At 37.9% G+C, this 22,087-nt stretch overlaps 1 protein-coding gene across 1 annotated transcript; it reads left to right on the top strand.

The window, feature by feature from the left end:
• Positions 1-10,320: 10,320 nt before the first annotated feature.
• Smp_202480 (uncharacterized protein) lies at positions 10,321-10,488 on the top strand (the record flags this gene model as incomplete). Its single annotated transcript, XM_018796712.1, has 1 exon — positions 10,321-10,488. The coding sequence occupies one exon, from the start codon at positions 10,321-10,323 to the stop codon at positions 10,486-10,488; it is 168 nt and encodes a 55-aa protein (XP_018651826.1).
• Positions 10,489-22,087: the final 11,599 nt, after the last annotated feature.

Consider the following 22,087-nt stretch of genomic DNA (forward strand, 5'->3'; position numbering starts at 1 on the left):
GGCATATCAGACGCAAATTTACCACTAAATCATTAAAAAACTGTGATCACGTAGATTTAATTCAGTCAGTCGAGCATCATACGGGAGGTCGACTATTCAGAGAATCAGCTTAGTTGAAGTTCTTTGAACCTTTTCCAACAACTCACTGTCTTTTTTCAGGCAGAGGCTAGCTGCTTGTATGTAGTACTCGAGTTCAGGACGCACGAATACTGAATACAATGTATAAAATAACGTTTTAGTATAGACATGGATATAAGCCCTACGTATTGAACATAGGGTTCTGAAACCTTTGGCCGTTATTGCACGGCAGTGTGCGGTAGTTTATAAATCTTGGATTACGATGGCTTCTAAGCCATTGTGTGTCTGGACAACAAGTAGCTCAGTGTTATCGATCATGTATGTATCTGTGCCTTGATGACTAATATGTATCACAGTGCACTTGTAAGTAATAATCGTCAACTGCCAAGTTCGAGACCATTCAGATCATTCCTTCAGGTCATTTTGAAGCACTAAGCTATCACATTTACTCACTGTCGCCCTCTATATCTTGACATCGTCAGCAAATAGCAAGACTGATGATGATGGGAGACGAGGAAGTTCATTTACATACAAGAGGAATAACACTGGCCTCAAGACTGAACCCCAAGACACTCTGCTAAACACTTTCCCAGTTAGGCAATCTTTAGTTCACTCGCACTCTTTGTTGGCACCCAAATAGGAAGTCTTTTATCCACATTAATAGATTGCCTCCAACCCCGATATTAATTATATAACAGTCGGGTTTGAGGAACTTTGTCAAAAGCTTAACCGGAATCAATGTAGGCTATGTCTACAGATAACTTCTGATCTTTAAGAGTACACAAACTTTCACGGGCTACTAACAAGTTAGTGAGACAGGCACAATCTGTCTTAAAGTCAAGCTGCTTTTCAGAAAGAAACAGGTTTTCATGCGGTGCAGTGACTTTTAAGTACGAGTTTCTAAATACATTCTAAGCTGTTTCAGCGGGGGCTCTGACTCTATTAACCAATCTGCTGAGGATGCCGAGTGTATAATACTTTGCATATTTACTTGCCAGAGGTTTGGTCTCGGTTGTGTTGACACACTCTCGTTAATTTCGATAATGTAATGAGAAGACGAAGATTATCAGAACTATGTGATATATTAGCGCGATACATTTCGGACAATCTGATCACACATATACTTGTTAAGATCATTTATATATAAAAATAAAAGGTCAACTAGACTGGAAATAGGGGTAAGAATAGACAAGGATAATAATGATAAAATAATGTGAAAACAATTTGACACCTAATCACTCTGGATAATAAGCATATATTACCAGGGTAGGTTTAAAGAGAGAACAAACTGTTTTTGAATACACAAAGGGGGTTTGAATTTTCGTATGGCTAAGGCTTCAATAAACCTTAGTATACGCCCTTTTACACTTTTAAACAACACAACAAAAGCCGAGTTTAGATCAATCTTATGACCTGTTTGGATTATATGTTTAGCAATGGAGGATGATGGATGTTTATCCTCTACTCTTATTGGGTCATTCGACTGTATTTGTTTTTGCAACCATTTTGGTACATGTTCACCCACCCTAGTTTTCAGATCACGATTGCTCCTCCCTATGTATGTGTGACCACACACACATTTAAATTGGTAAACGCAGTGGGATGTGACACAATCGTTTTCATGTCGTCTAGGTTCTGAATGAAGCATGGACCTCGTTCTTTCTTTGATTATGACTTTCGCAGAACTATACGTTTTGTTGATAACAGATTTATGCCTTTGTTTCAATAAAAGACTATTTGAATCACCTCTAAATGGTAAGGTGATGTAGACAGGCTTTTTCTCTACCAAGGCTACAGTAGGTCTCGCTGTGCCCTGAACTTTCCATCTATTGATAAATTTAGGTGGATAGCCATTCCCGATTAATGTTAACGTCTTCTCATTACATTATCGAAATTTATCAAAGGGACTAATTGCTTTAAACTCTCGTTATTGACAACTATATAGAAATCAAAGATTAGAACTGCATGGTCACTTTTACCTAGGTGAAATGTATTGGAGGTTTGTCACGCCATCCTCATAATGGGTCGATATGAGATCTAGTAAGGACGATGGAGAATTCGGATAGTACCTAGTTGCTTCTTTCACATGTTGCACTAGGCCACATGTAGCAACCACATCAACCAGTCCCTGTTCTAATTTTCCGACAGTTTAGTACTAAGATCCTTCCAGTCTACCGTAGTTGCATAGAAGTTTCCTATGATTAAACACCAACCACTTTGTGACCAAGTATAGAGACCGTCTGGCAAGGCCTCATCAACCTCACAGTTTGAATTGTAGCAGACCAAACTAATCCGCAGCTCTTGTCCATTGCATTCACACGTCCCACTCTCATGAGAAACGTTATCGATAATGGTAAATGAGGTAGTGTTCCTAATGAAAAGAGTTACTCCTCCTCTACGCTTCTGGATTCCATTGGCCATTGCCAATATGAAACATTCAAAACCAAGTCCCCAACTGTCTACAGACTACATCACTTCAGTTTCTGTGACTGCGATTAAATCAGGCTCAGTAGAGTCTATCTGTACACCTAGCTCCGATCACTTGTTGAGCAAGTTACGAGCATTTGTGTAGCACATCCGGAGCTCACTTAAATGACTTCGTGCTGAACCTAGAGTGGCTTCGGCATCATCCCCTTTCAAAGCCCCACTGTCCGAAAATTTAAAATTTTTAGGTCCTTCTCGCCAGAATCTAATCTTAGTTTTAGTTCTTTTTCAGCTCCTCGTCTGTTCATACGGTCTTCAAGAGGCAGGTTCTCTCGAACCCCTTTAGTTTATGTCTATTTCGTAGTATTAAGTCTCTTTCGTTAGAAGATCTAAACAATAATTATAACGGCCTGGTCTGATTCTGTTTCAAGTCCTTTTGGCTACCTAGTCTATAAACCTTTAGCAAGGTGACTGCAAGGATACTCTGAGGCATTAACTGGTTTAGTAGCTTACTTATCGAATCGTTGACATGCGCAAAAAGGATCCAAGGTTCTGAGCTTTTACTCTCCTTGACTCTATGAAAGATAACTAACATGTCACTACGATCAGTCTTTGATTTCTCGCATACTTTTGGGGGGACTGGCTTTTCCTTGGCAACATTAGGTCGCTTCTTACTCTTGGTGTGTACTCATTCACCAACTTTCACTTTTTGGACAGTCACTTACAGCTTAAACTCAGTTTTCAAGTTTGGAACTCACTAAGGCTCTTTGTATTGTGGTGGACATATTCATATCTAACTTGTCACATGTCCGTCATAAGGCCCACTTGGTTCCAAAACCATTAGCTGCCACCTCACGGTAGTAAGCTGTGGTGACCAACCAGCACCTAAAATCATGAGACAGATCTAAGGGATTTCACGAAGCTGTGTTTATTTTCATCTACGTGCCATATGTGCATATAGACACTCTTCGCCGAGTTGATTGGCGTCAACAACAACTTAAACCAGATAACACAACTTCTAAGATGACCTAAAGTGCCTGTGAATCGGCCTTAATCGTTTGTTTGAAGCCAAATTATGGTGTTGTATGAACACTCTACTACTGAGTCTACAGGTTGCACGGGAGTTCATCCATATGAAGTAATAAATGCACAAGATCTGGAATAAAGCCGTATGGTGCTTCACTAAGTATTGGTCTCAATGTGGGACATTTGTAATTCATTCTTACTCCCTACTAGCAGCCTAATAGACTATCCTTGATCTAGTTTAGCAAAGGTAAAGCACTTCCGAAATTTCGACACATCAACAAAAGTCGATTATGCGGCATCTTATCAACCGTTTTGCTGAAATTATAATAAACGAAATCCAGTAATTTTCGATTATCAGAAGAACTTGTCAACCCCTCTCCTAATATTGGAGGTTTGTTGCACGCAGCGATACTCTTCTGAAATTATGCTGTTTCCTGATTTACAAGTTGTCTGTTTTCACTAAAGTCTTAATGGTCTTTACGGTTATTTTTTCAATATTTTAACCGCGCTACCGATGAGGCCGATGGGTCTGTGATCCTAAGGATGTTATTTTGTCATTGTCATGTGAGTTGGAGTGGTAAATGGACCTTTTTAGTTCTTCAGCAACTCACTCTCGCTGAGTGACAGCTTGAATATCATAATAAGAAAGGTAGCAGTATATATTGCACTTCATCTCAAGATTCTTAAACTTATTGTTACGTCCCAATTCTGTCCTGATCTGTTTTCGAGGGATGGTCGATTGATACACTGGCAACTTGTGACCCGCAGGACTAGAAAATGGGATTCCGATTCAAGTTTCAAGAGTTCATTCCTGAATATATATTGCTCCAATAATAATTATGACAAATTCCAGAACAAATCCTCAGTTTTTTGGTTTCCAGGACAATATTTTCAGCATGTTGAACAAAACAGTGTAAAACCGAAAACGTTCAAGGTCGAACACACAAACAAATAAGTTCAGTGTTTGAGAATAACAAATATATCCTCAACCCAGTGAAAATAATTATGCTCACTATAACATTTAACAGCCAATCAAACACTTTGAGTCCTTCTAGTAATATATATCTCATTCAATCCTGTTGATTGTCTCCTACCTAAAGAGTTTAGTCCTTTTAATACATCATTTTGGCTGGAATAACCATTGAATAACTGGTTAGGTGGCATTGCTTCCTGCCTCAGTCCTTTGTCTGGAGGACGTTCATTAGCAAAGGTCACCCAGAAGTTGCTGGCCATGACGTTTGCTTTTTGCAGGTGCATGACCTTTCTTAATTAGATCACAATTCTATAAGTTTGTTCCTGCTCTATAATTTACGTATGAAAACAGTCTCTTTGGATGCTTGATTACAGGTTGTGTTAACTGATTTTCATAAGTCCGTTGAGCTACATAGATTTTCCAGACACTTATTTCAGATTTACCCTGAACGTTTCATCACATTCTCTGAACATGACAAATGGAACGTTTCAGAACTCTTCTATCATCGTTAGATGACAGATTTTCGATATTTCTTTTTTCGGTCTTCTGTGCACAGGTGCCCTCATCATCTACTATTTCTTAGGGGTCTACTATGATTGTCACGCTCATATAGAAAGCCGTGTCGATGACTAGATTCATTAAGCCCTAAAGATTTATCAGTTGCTCAGTGTCATCTATACTTTGATATTCATCGGCGGGAAGGTTTCTAGCCGCATTCAACAACTTGATTGACTCGATCAAAAGAAATGCAAAGAAATCTGTAATGAAAAGTGATGAGCCGTGATAAGTAGGCGATTAAACATTTATCCTTTAAATCAGTGCAACAGTTCGTGACATTAGCTTCCAGTGTGACATGTGGACAATATTTTATTGCAGATGCAACACTTCATCCAATATAATATTAGTTCCTTTCCAGTGTGACATTGCTTTTAGCCTCAGAGTAAAGCTTTAGCCAGCACAACATTGAGTATATATTTTCCATGTAATATTAAATCCGGTCAACATATTTCGCATTAATTGAGCGTGAGATTTTGTTCGTTATGACAGGTGTGAACTTTGCCTTGTGTTGCAATCATACCCTTTTTCGTAGTTGAGAGCATGAGTCAATTGAAGCTAGACCACCATGGAAAACCTGGAATCACTGGACGGCCGTTTCGTCCTATTATGGGACTCCTCAGCAGTGCGCATCCACGAACCCGCGCTCGCGAGATTCGAACCCAGGACCTACCAGTCTCGCGCCAGAGCCCTTAACCGATAGACCACTGAGCTGGCATCCAATGGTGTTAATGTCTAACTTCAACTGATCCACGAAGTTGAGCAACCATTCACCAATTGTCATCAGTGAGTTCCTATCTCACAACAGACGTGGTTAGCACTCCACTGGTCACTGCTTCTCACTAGGGCTCCTGGATGTACTTCCCGAAGTCACTAGTGAGCATATGATTATATTCGTGGATGCGCACTGCTGAGGATTCCCATAATAGGACGGAACGGCCGTCCAGTGTTTCCAGGTTTTCAATGGTGGTCTAGCTTCAATTGACTCATGCTTTCAACTATAAAACATATTAAATCTCCACAAAATCCCTTCTGATAATTAACATACTCTTTTTATTATTCTGTCTAAAACCTATTTGCATTTACACTTAAACTGTGTATTTTTACGTGAAGCTTCCAGACCAAAGAAGTTTCAGACGATAAATAACTGCCTATATTAGTGTAGATACGCTCTATCCCCAGCTGAAACCAAAACAAGGTAGATGAAGATTCTAAATTGCATATAAATTTAAATGTAAGTTTTCCAAACAAATATTACCACCTAGTTATTCGACCAATAGTTGTTCATTCAGTAGTGGGATCCAAGTTTCACTGAATAGATAAATTGATAAAGGACGTACGAGAATGACCAAGTGCGACAAACAAATGTTGTTCCATCCTTTCTGGGTAGACTACGTGGATACTGTTCGGAAGATTATATCTGATTTCGTCATAACATTGAGATTTTACAATTCTGGGTGAATGCTTCAATTCACAATCATAAATGTGCAACTCCAATAAATGCAAGCTGCACGACCAAGAAGGTAGCTAATCAACATGACAGTCGCCACAACTAAATATCGACTAAAACAACATAGATATAGTCCAGAAAAGACAGAAACTTACGGAAAACGAGAACTATAATAAAATACAGGTAGTACCACTGCATCGAGAGAACTGTTATGGCTCCTCGCTTTTCAAGTCTAAGCAGTGAAACCACAGATATGACAAAAAGGCATTTTAATAACCAGTAGGACAAGAAAGCAGTGAAAACTAGAACGGAAATTTGTGTTATGCAGAAAGAGCACGAGAAAACCGTTTTACAAGATGGCCCCTTAATCCAACAAGCGTAAACCGTTCAATGAAACCTTTTTCTCCACTATCAAAATGTATACAGTAAAAACTAATGTGGAACTGATACTACGTAGAAGCTAAAACTTTTAATGAACTGACTAAATGTTTGGACCTTAATCAAACAAAAAACAAAAGCTATTAGAAGTTGACAACAATCGAAACTGTGAGACCTATTTAGGAGGAAAGAACACCACTGGCTTTTTTAAATTACTACGTCAATTATTATCAAGCATCTTTACTCAAAAGCTCCATAACACCTTCCTATAAACTCGCAACTAAACTCCGTCTACAGAAAGACTATTTCTGATACATACATAATACCAAGAATCTTCAGTACAAACATACTTTTTTCTGGCCATGATCTGAAATCTGTATCTGATAGATAGTCCTTGTATTTGCATCTTTACTTCATAATTTTCGTGTCATAGCTTTCCCCTGGGTAGTTTAGGAAAATCACGTGAAGATGGTCAAAGCTCTTGGTATATTAAGAAAGTTCGCCATCGTTTCTGTTTCTAATTTTTACTGAATTTGTACGTTTCCATCACTGATTGAATAATGCATCGCTAAAGCCCGTAATATTTTATATTCTGAATACATACCCATTATGGGCGCTGAACAAACATCCTGTTTCTAAAAGGGCTCCCAATTTTCACTAATGGTCCCGACGTTCATTCCATTTACGGCCTACACTGATGAGTTTATTTAGTGTGAGGTTGTCCATCCTTTTTGAACATCCAATATCTAGTGTAGATCACTAACATAGATGATCCTTCTTTAATGATTGGAGGGTTACTCGAGTTAGCTGGGAACGGTGTGACGGACAGCTAACTTCCAAGTCACACCTCGCGGTCATCATCTGTCGCGGATTACACCTTCGACGTATCAAAGTATTATGACTGCTTTGAAGACCGTATAACACAAAGGACGTTATTAAGGTAACATATTAGCAAGAATGAGTGCAGAGAAGATAGCAAGACCACCACCGCATGCGCCAGTCCATGGCATACGATTAGCCGGCGCGCGTTGGTTTTCCTCGACTTTGATGGGGATCGACGATCTGTTCGGTATTCAGTGAACCCACTGCTGGACGATTGGGCTAGGACTCAGTGACACTTCACTGGCCCTACACTAGTGTTCTCAAGCATATTTCATTTGCTTAACAAGTAACTGGTTTTCAAGTTCTAGCTCTTCCCTCATTTTCTAGTTTCATTTCGGAATTCAGGGTGTGCTACGGTAGCGTATTCTTAGTAGACACATGGGGATAGCTCTAGATGAATAAAATGATATCCTTAGGAAAAATTGTGGCTTTATATGCAGTACTCACACTTTAAGTTCATGGAAGTGTTTAAAAATACTTAACTCCCCATACATGTCTAACGTTTACAGACGGACGCTCAACAAAATCCTGTGAACGAAACCCATTTCGTTTTTTTGATAGTGTTGCTTGTAACGTCCTTGAAATAACATTGAACCCTGGCTAATTTATCAATCAAACTGGAGGTATCACTGGGTGCTGGAGTGTCTGTCGAATGATATTAGGTTCGAAGGTATCTAACGCCAACTAATCAGTACGTACCGTGGAATAGGCATCTTTAATAGACTATTAGCATGTTGTAAATCATCTTTTCGTGATCCGTTCCGCCAAATATATAAAATTCTTTTTTGCAACATTTCATCTGTTCTATAGTTTCATAGTGAAATCAGGATAGTCTGGTCACCAGATTGAGAATCACCGAATTCGGTGTAAAATTATGTAACTTAGACACTCACGTCTTTATTTGGTGTTTTGGCGGTATTTTCTGCGTCGAACTACGCATATTCAACCCTCGTATTTGTTCAGCAGACGAATAAGAAGATATTGTTGAGGTGGTGAGATCGAAAGTATACAGCTTGTTAACTACTTTGTTATTTCAATTAAACTTTGTAAATTCCAGCCAGCTGGTGAATTTAATATTATCCTAAAGTGGTTGTCGATTCCCTGTCAACGTTTTAGTGCCGTCACAGCACAACAAATCTTTCCAGTCAGTGAGTTTGTTTGGTCTTGACGTCTTGTCTGAATTGCACATAGTGCTACGATTTTCACAATGATCGGTTGTCTTGTTCTAAACGTCAGTGGTAACAACACTATTCCAGTTCAGCTACAGTGAACTGGGCCTGCTAGTCGAACGGTATAAGTACGAGTTACGCATCCACCATAGCTGTCTTCATCTGAATTTGTTGCTGTGCATGCAATACAAAGACTTGGTCATCTTAACGTATTCTAAAACATAAGTAGTATTGAACTTACTAGTTAATCGATAAGTCCCCACATGTGACCAATGTTACGTTCAGAACTCTTGGATTCTCAGAATGCTCAGTGTAATTTCCATACCTTATCCGTGGCGCCTCAACAAAACGCCAACAAATCAAAGAGTGGCATATGGATCACAAAATCGATACTATATGGATGTCAATACACACAAAACATACAAATTTTCTCGATACCTGAATAATGTTTGGACGAAGATGTGCATCCTGATTTCTGCCCAATAGAGCCGGTACAATCAAGTGCACGAAAAAGATAAAGACTTTCTGTGCAGCAAAAAATAATATTTTCATACCTCAAGGAAGTCATTCGGTCAAACTTACAAATGCCAGCTAAATAAACCTTTAATATATGCAAGAACGATTACTTCGAAAGCGCTCAAGAAGCACTGATTGGGGAACCTTCTTTACTGTAAGCAATACTGACACACTAACCAATAAATTCTGTCACAACACCAGTAACATCTTCGACGAAATCGCACCTTTAAAATATTGAAGACCTAAGTTTTCTAAAGATCTGTGTATACCGTCTGTACGTAAAGATGTCTTCGAAGACACTGTTTCCAATTCTATAACCTCAATAACTTTTCATCTTTACTTATGATGACAGAAATATTTGCCCACGAGGAGGTAATACGTACGCAAAAGCAGTAGCACAGGACGAATGTGATATGGAACATAATAATAACTCCTCCGCACTTTTCAAACACCTTCAAAATGAACATAAACTTTCGGGATCGAAAGGAGGGAACATATTAGGGAAATACAAGCATACAAATATCCCAAACTTCTTACGGAACTGTTCGGTGACCAATTTTGTTCTTCATTAACTAGCGAAAAACCACTAAGTGAATTAGAGCTAACGTGAGTATCTTCCTGTGAAATTACTGATACGGACTTCAGTGTACAGAATATTTCTAATACAGTTAACGAATTGAATCACTCCTACATTGAAAGACCAGATGGTACTTCAACCAGCATAGTAAAAGGTGGAGATAATGATCCGTGTGCTTTACTTCTTAAACTGTTTTTGCGATATCGCTCTCTACAGCGTATTACCCCACCAATGGGCATCAACACCGGCACCTCTGCCAGGTCCAACTTATCTTAACACAACGAATAATCCAATGTTCTATCAAGTTCGACCATATTATCCTGCTAGTGGGTCTGTCGCAACAGCACAACCCAACTATGTGGTACCAATCAATACTACAAGTGCATGGTCTGTTATTGATGGCTCTGGAAATAATATGATGCATCAACAAAAAATAAGTAGTTTAAATCCATTTCATTAAAGATGATAATCATTATTATGTAACTGAGACTATTACTCCCATTATAGTATTGCATCACTACTGGAACTACCACTACTTTTGTGTGTGTTCAAACACTGGTTGCTTATTTCCTCATTATCTCTTTCGGTTTGTTTTTGTTTAAGGAAAGAAAACAGTTATTGATCTCTGATGCCTTTATTTTTTCTTTTAAAATGCTAACCAAAGTATCATTGTCATTTGACAGTTGTGTTATTGATTTTCATCGCCTTTCTCCCTTCTAAAGACAATCGATTCAAAGCGTTTACTACATATTCTTTGTCTTCTCAAGAATCAAGCTATCAGGGATCTCACCTCTTCCTAATTGCAGTATGTGATTATTGGATATCATCGACATTGTAATCTTATTTGCGTATTTAGGATCACTGCGCTTATGCAAAGTTTTTCATGCGTTTTATTCAGTTTTTTCTTCTGAAAATGATTACACTGCTGATGTTGTCGTTACTATTTTGAGGATATTATAACAATAAAAACAACATCTACTCCTATCAATGTTAGTAAGTTAATATGAAATAAATTATTCTCCTTATGTTTTCTTGTGAAAAAGAAGAGTTCTCCTTTCATTGCGATACCTTTTTCTGACACGGCCCCCACCCCCCTGATATCAGTATAACACGTTTTTATACGTTAAAAAACAATTCATTTAGTGATAGCAATGCACATCGTATGTTTTCAGATAGAATAATTTCATCCAGAAATAACTCACTAACCTTATGGATGCTGCTCGACTATGGCCGATCATAAAAAGCTCACAAAATCCTAAATTCTTGTGAGTTATTTCTGATGTTTTGTTTTCTTACATACTAGTCGCCTTACTCTAAAATTTTTCAGTTCTAAACTTTTCTTTCATATTCGTTGACCCTCTGTCATCCTTATCATCTCTAAACCATATAACATCTGACCAGTATCTTATAACTTATACCACTTAACTCTAAAGAAGTGTGATTTACTAAATAGAAATCTACTTCATAATACAAAGGCTTTAGTTGTCTGGTTTGCCTATAAGGCGGAACTAGTAGAGTTAGTATATTCCAAAAAGGTATGCAACATGGTATCTGGATTGAGGCAGTATTCATCCATACCACAAATGCGAAAGAGCCTAACATCATAAAAGGAGTGGGGTGGCGTTTCTGACCAGAGAACATGATGGTAAGGAGATAACCTCAGTCTACCCATGTTTATGAAGCACGACATTTTTTAAAATTACGGCTGCTAACCAATGGCAGTGGCGCCAATTTACTGAGCAAAATAGTTCTCCGACTCATGTTTATAACCTTGGATTGGTCTCACTTCCTACAGAGAAATCCTATTACATGCAAAACTGGACAATCAGGCTAAAATGAAGTCTACTCATGGTCCTATAAAGCCTGTGAAAATAAAAGGTGAGCCGAAATAGCTTTCGTGGAAAAAAGGGAAAGAGGGTCATTTGTTTGTCCGAATATTGTTTTCCGTACTACATTTTAAAACTACACATAATCCTAGACTTTCAAGTTCTTTTTGTACCACTTTCATTCACACAGTTCTTTGTCCATTAATTACCGTACTTAGGATTATTTTCTTTAACCTATTAAAATGTTCTTACTCAAAAATTAGACTGGTAAAGAGAATAAATCTAAGTATTCATACTCCAATTATTCCATCACAAATGACTCAACTTCAGGAGTCATAGATATTCTTTGTTCTATCGCCCATCCTGTCTTTTTTAACTCCTATTTTCAGCCCCCCATCACTTCCCTCCGAAAACACGAACAGAACATGTGACTTCTCCCTACGCCAACATTATTACCTCAGATGTTCCAAGAGGATATAAGGTTGAAGTTTATAGGAGCTCTCAGCTTTACATGGATTTATTCTCCATCATCAGTTGCTCTTTGAAACGCGACATCCACAAAGTGCGACGAACCTCATATTGACTATTCGAGTTGCCCCAACATTATTTACATTCATATGTGAGGAGTGTTATCCCCCTGATTCTACGACCAATGTGTCTCACAACACATCAGCCTGCGTTACTTATTACAGTGAAGGCTGTATCATTTATAACAATTTCACCTTGCCCGTAAACTGGTATGCCTCATGTAACACATTGCTATTTGAGAATAAATTATTATTATGTGAATCAATGTTTTTAGAAGAACGGACATTTGCATTAGAGTTACGTTCTTGTGGTTTCCGAATTTCAGGATATTCAGGAGCGTTTATCAGTAGTGGTATATTTGTAATGTCAGGTTTTCTCAGAATCAGACTTAATTTCATATCATTTGGGATTAGGTTGCGTTTGGAACTTTGCTAATGGTCCGTAACCAGTTCTTCATGCTTTTGTTAACACAGTGCTCCATCTGGAAAAGTCCTAACAACCCTGAAAACCTGTGCTTTGTCTGGTCGAATTGGATAATGTCAGAACTCACTGGGGTTTAAAGATATATTGAATTTGGACAACATCGGTGAGTGCATACAATGGTGAATTCTTTTGATTTTATGTCCGCATGATACGTGTGTCACGTTGCTGGCTTTAAGCTGCTTAGACTTTATATTTTTCAGAGCATGTGCGTCCGGTACATTAAACACGATTACATTGATGAATCTTTTGATTCTTTCAAACGCCTATGAAATAACACAATCCAGGAAATTATTTGTGCCGTTCATCTGGCCTGGAATGTCTGCGAGGTTGGGGTTGATATGATACTTAGGTTGATTAGGGATGTTCATGTCAACTTGCAACTTTCTTATGCCATCTATATGGTTGCAATGAATACTTTCTAATTCCTAACTAATACAGTATTCAACATGTCTGAATGGCGAGAACTGGCATAAACTTGTCTGCTTCTGGATGTGTCGAGTAGCATGACTCGTTAAACGTGCTTGAAATCGTGTGAGTAGTCGTGTTGTATTGTGTCGTTTTCTTACATCTGTTTGGACGCCTGAATACTTGGGCATTCAGACTTTTCTGAGACATGGCTGTGAAGTGATTAGTAGCAGATGGATTGAAAGTGTTTAAATAAAAACGAATGAAAGAATCAAGGTGGAGAGCTCATGGTTGTTAAGAAATCAAGACCTGTGATTGAAACAAGTGTGGAATCGTCGTCAGAATGAATGAAAATGAAAAATGCAGAGCGGAACATGTCAGGAAGTTCATAGTAGAGATATGGTATACAAATATTTGCACGTTGGATAAAGTTTAGCCTAGGGATTATGTATTAAAGCCATCTAGAACTGTCGATATTAAGTATCAAACAATCAGAATGAGTAGCGTGTTTGGTACATATGTAAACTGAAACTCGGCATTAGCTAAAATCGAGAGCGTAGTAGACTGTAGCTTTAAAGAGGGTTAATACCATTTAGAGCTAATATATTGCTTTATGACCAAAATATATAAATCCATTCTCTTGGTAGAGATGCAGACGAAAATCTATAACAGAATCATCGAATTTAACATGTAATACCAAAAAGCAAGTCACAGCATGGAAACGCAAGTTAACGCATAGTGCATAAAATAGTGCATCAAGTTTTCAATGTATTGCCTCATCATATATGATTATATGTTTTTGAGTGTTGTATCGAGGCCTGAATTGAGCCAGTAGCTCCATAAAGTATATAAGTTACAGAGTCTAAACACAAAGTAAGGATTAGTGTGCAAAATTTGAAATACAATACCTCACTATATATGATTTAAAGTGATAGGTCGTGGTTCTGTCAGATAGTCAAATTGGATATATAATTATATGCATAAGATCAATTATGCTATGTATATGTTAGACTGTGATCTAATCATACCGTAAAAAATATACCGTGTATACCTAGACGTTTTTCAAAGTTTTCTTTCGTAACTTCATGAGGAAATAATCCGTCTTATTCTGGGTGAATACAAGGAAAAAGCTGCAGACCCCGTCCGAGAGTAATGTCTTGTTCGTTGGGAGTTTTAACAGCTAAATTTGACCGGTTAAGAATTGGTCGAAAACATCTGAGTAATGTCAAAACATCATACATCAGGTGTTTATCTACGTCCTCATTTTGTGTAGGTATTATATTTCTTATTATTTTATATTGAATATTGAAAACTTTATGTGTTTGAAAAAGATGACCTCATGCTTAAACTGTTCTGTTCCGCAATTCGAACAACAAACTATTCGAACACTAGTCTTCTGTAGATAAAACTAGGAGGATCTACGGGCACGAAGAATTTATTAAAATTGCAAATAATTGTCAAAGAATTTGTAAAACTCTTTTTGATTGCTCCTTAAATGGGCGTTAACAAATGCACAAATTACCTGGGTTTCACCGGGTTACACTAAAGAAAATCAGATCAATCACATATGCATCAGTAAAACGTTCTAAAGGTCTGTCAAAGACTCAGGAACAAAGAAACCAATTTATGTACCTGCAGACCAGCACCTTGTGGCAAGATAAATATGGAGATAAAGAAGAATTGCACATATGGACAGAGAGCACAACAAAATTTTAGTACGTCCTTCTCCAGAGATACTGAAAAACCCAAGAAATTTGAAGTTGTTTTCAGCAAGAGGCTCCATGCCTTACAAGACCTACTTACCGACGAAGCAATCACTAAAGAGTATCATTCCTTCGACATGACAGAAAATACTGGCGTCAAGAAGCAACAGATCAAGGGGAATATTTTTAGTCTGTGATCTCTGCGTTGGTCAGAGTTCATGCCAGGAGAGAAAACAATTGAAAACAGTGTAAGAAACTGCAGTACGGTTATGGATAAAAGCCAATAAAATTTCATATCAGTAAAGTGAGGTGTTATTCGTTTGTAGAAAAACTCTAATAGCCCAATCTCCTTTGAAGTAAGTGTTCTTGTCCCCCAAAAACCAATCAAAGATTCGTAACCAGTCCAACCAGCACAAATATCACAACTCTAACGCCGGAATAGAATATAGATCTCTGCAGATACCTTGGGGAAGATTTAAGAAGGTGATAACTAGGAAACAGCAACCAACAATGGCCAAACTGAAGCAGACTAAGCAAAGCGACAAACTAGATATACCAAAGCAAACGAGTGGGAAAAAGGTGCCGATAAAGTTCATAGTGGAAATATGCGGGAAACCTAGAAATGTCAACAGAAAAAGCTTCTAGGAGGAGAAGTGAGAAATCGATATGATCCGACGTAGAGGCTAGTAGGGAAATATAATAAACTAGGACGACCAGTTGAAAAATAGAGGAAACCGGTCACTGAGATTCAAGAACAGTCGATAGGGTGGAGAGAAAACTTTGAAGAGTCCGCTAATAGACCAGTCCCTATAAACCCCCTGGACCCTGAAGCAACATACAGGCAGCATTTTTCATCTATGAGCGCACCAGCGGTCAAGTCCATTGGGTAAATCAAAAGCAGCAAAGAGACAGGATCAAGGAGCACACCAGACGAAGCACTGCAGTCAGACACAGAGACAACTGTGAATATGTTTCTTGCGTTCTGCAGGAAGATTTGGGTGGAACAGCAAGCGCCAACAGACTGTGAAAAGATAAGTCTGGTTAGGATATCAAAGAAAAGAGATTTCGTTAAGCACGGTAACTACAGAAGGATCCCACTACTGTGGGCACTAGATAAAGTTTTAAGCAGTGTTGCTGAATCACCTGACTTGAAAATTTCATTTTTTTAAGGACTGATCTCGAGCCAAGCGTATTTGTACACTACATATCATTATTCGGCAGTCAGTAGAAATGGATGTGTTATCATGTACCTATTTCTTTGATTGTCAGGAAACATTTCACAGAGTGGATAAAGTGACACTATAGAATCTGTGACACTATTGAACATCGGAAAAGAGCGGCACCACCATACAAACCACCTGTGAGGGACTAATGTGTAGATTCATACATAAGTGACAGTAAACAGGCACATTGCAAATGAAAACTAATGTCAGTTTGGGGTACCTACTCTCTAATTTCCTCCTTCTTCTGGCTATTAAATAAATGTTAATATACTCCACATTGCAAGGGACACGTGGAATGAAGTGGGAACAAACGTAGCTGGATTACTCATATGATACAGAATCGTAATTTCTTCGTGAAATAATAATAGTTTTGTGTAAACTTAACCATACTATTCTGAAAGTATTATAGAACATTCACACGCGTGCACCGTTATCTGTTTTAAGTATTGATACAGTCGTCAAAACCAGAACACTTACTGATTAGACCTGGAAATTCAATGGTTAGGACACAAAATTATATAACACTACTGTCAGTTTGAAATATCTTGGTGGAGTCGTGAAGAAAGCAGTTACTAGACAATTAAGTCTGTATTCCAATGCCAAAATGTTTTACAATTATATGCAGCGATCCAAAATCCAATACATGATCAGAAATGATGTTAAAGGTGATAACGTTGAGGCTCATTTTCACATATTCTGAGACAAAAATGCACACAGTCTGGTGAATAGTTTTGGATTTCCAGGTAACCCATTTTCACTTTCATGTGAAACTTCAAAGGTACTTGATGTGTGGGCGAGAATGATAATGATTGGTTGTCTTGATGAGTCAGACATTAGACAGGATGACAGGTGTTATGTATATATATATTTCCCTATCCTTATTATGGATTGACACTTATTGAGACTTATTGACTGTTCCATGTGTCGGATTTTGGTGTGAAATATATTGACGTTATAGTCAGGCTAATATTGTGTTCTTGATCTGAGTTCTGTTGAAGTCCTGTAGAATAGACACTGGGTGGGAATCTAGTGTAGATATTCGTCTAAGATAAATTAACGTCCCACATACGTGTAAGAAGTAAAAGGACTGTTATAACCAGAACCCCCTAAAGTTATAACCAGCATCCTCACTCTCTCTCTACGTTTATAACAATTGGCGACGGCATCCATACGTTTATAACAGTACTACTATTGATTTATTTAAAGTGCACTGACATGGAATGCTAACAGAGGGAAAGCACTTAGATGACGGTTCGTCACAATCAACTGTATGTTAGCACTTCCATTCTCAAACTCCAAGGACCAGCTGCCAAGTGAAACTCCTGAGACAAGTTTCGTGATTATTTGTGTGGTCGGTTAACTGCCAGAATAAACGTCTCGAATCTTGAGAGTGCACTAGAACAAACTTCTTAGTACTCCTTTCAGGATGTCAAAGTTGCATATAATAGTTTATCATGATGTGAATGAGGTTCATTTACATGTGATGAAGGATTTTAGTACATTAGTTAGTTTCATCAATCAAGTTCCTACCGAGGCGCCAGATCAATACTGATTCCTATTCTCATGGAAATAAAACCGATTATCCAAGTCGCACATCAACGGTCAATTATGGTTAACCTAGGTTTTGTAAGTTTTTCAACAGTCGTAATCCAGGCCAAAAATCATGTACAGCTCGCAGTACCAGATGTTTTAAGTGTGGTAAAAATGTCTATACAGTCGTTAGGTCACAATGCATTAGCTATTGCACTACCAATAATTCCACTGAACATCATAGTGACAGATAAGCGTGGTATGTATATGAAATAATGATTCCTTTGTATTTGATGACCCGCTGACCACGAATTACAAATATAATACGATCATTTGTGCCCATTTAGTTCTACCTGCCTGAAACTGTACTATTTCGAAGATTCCTAGCACATTAGATCGAATACTTCTAATTACCATACTAAGTTAAGCTCTCATGACACTTGTCTTTACTTCATTATGCGATAAATTAAATTCGACCTGAATGGTCCATGGCCATTTATTAGATCATATTGAATAACAAGAAGTCACTAGCTGTTAGAGCAAGGTAGACAGAATAAGGATAAAGTCAGTAAACTGAGTCACTGATATATAGTTTTGGTGGCTAATATCAGTTATGTGCATGACTGAAATGACTAATAATATTCTACCTAAGAATCCAACTGTTCTGACCCAGCCTGGGGTTGGTGCAGCTTGTCCTCAGTGGATTATTTCCCACAATAATTAATTGTGTTACACTTCAAATTACTGATCAGTTTGCGTTTATTCCCTTCTTGATTTTTCCTCGTAATCCAAATACACCAATTGGCATTTTGGCAAGTGCAAGGTATTGAATACCAGTTTATGTTAATGGATGGGCTTATACTAATTTGACAGAATTGCGGAACTTGTTTGAAAAAAGTATATGTAGGCATAATAAATTCAACAACTACGGAATTCCCGTCAACTCTACTGTTCGACTGAGGCTAATAGCTGGGGAGTTCTTATGTGCTCACCATATGGTTTAAGAGCACCTCATATCAAACTTAACTGTCAAGTAGTTCGTAAAGTGGCTTCTTCGATGCAACTGATTGGTTGGAAGAATAAAACTATTCGAAATTGTCTAGGGATGCCTAGTAACTCAAACACTGATGATTTGATTTTCGTCATTAATAACTATGATTACTGACATCTCCACCTTTCTTGGGGTTTCAGACTGGCTGAATATGAAGGAAGTGTACGTAAGCTGTCAATTTCAATATCCGATTAAGTCTAAGTGAATCATTATTTATATCACGTTTGTTTATGGGACGCACATTTATCCTGAGCTAACATCAAGTATTCGAATGAAATCCTGGTTGTAGCAATTAAATGATCGAATGAGATTTTCCCGACATTAAAATGTAAATGTCCAAACGAAAAAAAACTATTATCAAAAGGGGTTTTCCCTGGTGGTCTAGCTTCAATTGACTCACGCTTTCAACTATGAAAAACAAACTCATATAAAACATGTACCCAAGAGATGTAAAGCTTTCTTGCTTCACAAAGACAGAATTTGGAACCTCCCACAAGAGGATAAAATAACTGGCTTACAAGCGACACCTTACTAATGAAATGCTTTGTTTGAACGCTCCACAAGATTGCGGGGTGTGTAAAAATGACCGCCATATTTTGCGTTTTAACTAATTTCCTCATTAATGACTTTTCTACCTTTCTTCCTTCGGAATAAACCCATGATTTTAAAATGTGTAAGTTTGGTTCCTATATGATAGTGGTAGGTCAAATCTATCTTTATTTTTTCTTTCAAATGTCTACAAATTTTTTTAAAATAAGTAGTCATAATTTACTAGTGTCTTTTTCCTAAGTTTGTTTAATGGTAACAAGTGTGTCAGTCAATAATATAATAAGTTTGCAGGGCTCACTATTTTGTGGACGCCATATAAATGGATTCTCTCATGTGACTAGTCTCTCTAACCATAACTGCTTGTCGTTTAGATTGTTTTTCAGTCTTACTAGTTACTGGTAAACAACGTAAGATCATATTTAGATCAGGAGAACTCCTTGAGGGCCAGTGGACGTCATTGGCGTCAGTACTGGGCGGGTCGTTCACTGATTATTACGCTTGAAAAGTCGACTTGACAAAGTTCATCGTCAATACTGTATGGCTTGCAGAAACAAGAAGCTAACTCATTTTCAACGCTTCTTTCAAGTAAAACACTAAGAAAAGCTTATTTAATTCCCCTCTAGTCCATGGTTGTTTGGGTAAATGACCTGTTGGTTTATTTTCAACCAAACAGTTGTCAGCTATCACCCCAACAAATGAATGATCTCAATTACCTCCGAATGCCAATCCATAGACTCAATACCCAGGGAAAAAGACGTAGTAGAGGTCCAGATGACTTGCTTTTTGTGGTTCTTGGGGACTTCCCTTCTGTTGCTTACCCTTACGAGGAAACCAAACATTACGACAAGCCATCCACCATATAAGATGCTTTTAAGACGTCACTTTTAATGTACATTAAGTTGATAAAGTGTGAAGTCTGAGAGCTAAGTTAAAACACTTCATCATTTCAAAGGTTGTATACATGTCAGATTTACTTTCTATGGATCCCCTTTCCAAATTGCTACATCAGAGCACTTCACGTGTTAACAGGACTCACTCTTGAAACACACGACCCTTTTCTCTAGTGGAATAGTCATTTCATGCATGAGGTACGTAAAGTTTCTTCTGACTCAAAAGATCTTTGTTTAGTGACTTACAAATCGCTGCCACCTATTAAAACGATGTTCATTTCAGATGTTCTACGGAAGATAGTGTGGTATTATAAGTGTTAGAATCAAAAAATGAAAGTACCCAGTCATATTTAGAAATGTTAAGAGTTTCGTCAGCTTGTCCAAATAACCCATCGCCCAGTGTTTAGTCTTCCTCACCATCATTGATACTACCTTTGCTTTGATTTTTTCATTATTTGTCTTATTAATTTCATCTTTCCTTCCATGTTGTCTAAGAAACTAGACTGAAACGCACTTATGCCAGGCTCTTTGTTTATTACGACTGACTGATATGCAAGTAATGTTCCAAATAGATCTTTGACCAAATACTAGTAATCCACTATTGTCCTCTACTTTTAATGTCCATGCTTCTTGATCAAAGAATAAAGCAGTGAAAGATCCCCCTTCCTAGCAGTCAGACTTCCCATTTATGTCACTGGTGATACAAGTTGACTAAAGCCAAGTGATGTTTTTTTCATCAGCAGGGTTGATGAGACTTTCTCAGCAAGTTAAGCGGTCAATTCTCCTGGCTGTTTGATTCCCTTTTATCACCATAATCACTGATGGGATCAGTTCTAGACTAATATTTGGGGAGAGAAATGCGTCCGGAAAGTTCTTGCGTCGTTGCCTGGGGAGTTTAGAAGACCCTCCACTTTACCAGCCTTTCCGAGACAGAACAACGTCATCTATTGCTAGCCAACCAGCGTGTCTCCAGGAAGAACACCAGTTGAAAAAGTAAGCATTCCTGGGGAACCCATGGAGGTTACCAACTCTAATTATAGTTAATCATAATCTCAACACATCTTATTTTCGATGGTTATATTTCACATCCCTAAGGCATGACAGTAAACTTTGAAATATCCCTACTCGATAGTCAGTCGGGCTTCTTGGGGTTAACGTAACTATAGCATACCACGGCTGACGAAACTCTAAAACTGTGTTCTGTATGACTAATCGGCGAGACTATAATTTATGGATGACCTTTGAGTGATCCTGGACTGACCATGAGAGTGTTCATTTAATAACTAGGACCAGATGAGGGTTATAAACTTGTGAGGAATTAGAATTATGATTTACTGTTGATGCTTAAGGTTAAGAATTAGATTCAGGGTTTTCATCACGAACTGACACCAGTTACAATGCCAAAACTGTATTTAGCCAAATGGATGAGTGGATTTCGCGCCAAAAATCCAAGACCTATTGTCTTATACCTGTTCAGTTCGTCCATAAATTATAGTCTCTTCGGCTAATCAATATATTTCTTATTCCCTATCTAAAAATAAGTGAAAACTCACTTTACACGTGCCAAGTGTAAAAAGTATATTAAACAAACTCTTATTTGGAAGTATTTTAACGACAATACCATGATTTTTTCAATCATGACTCCCTCCCTTAAGCGCTTTTGGTCCAAAGTTTGGTTGCTTCAAGAACTCTATTTCTAGATACTAATGTGGATTAGTTACGACCCATTAAAAGTTAACACGACGGTCTATTTTGGTTATTTTGTAAATGTTAGTGGGACATAACAAATTTATAACAGTAAATGAGTTCGATCAGTGCTTTATTCTTCGTGAACACCTAGTATATTACTTTTTGTAGTCATTTATTACTTG

This window comes from Schistosoma mansoni, chromosome 4 (genome assembly GCF_000237925.1).
Source record: "Schistosoma mansoni strain Puerto Rico chromosome 4, complete genome".
Classification (NCBI taxonomy): domain Eukaryota; kingdom Metazoa; phylum Platyhelminthes; class Trematoda; order Strigeidida; family Schistosomatidae; genus Schistosoma; species Schistosoma mansoni.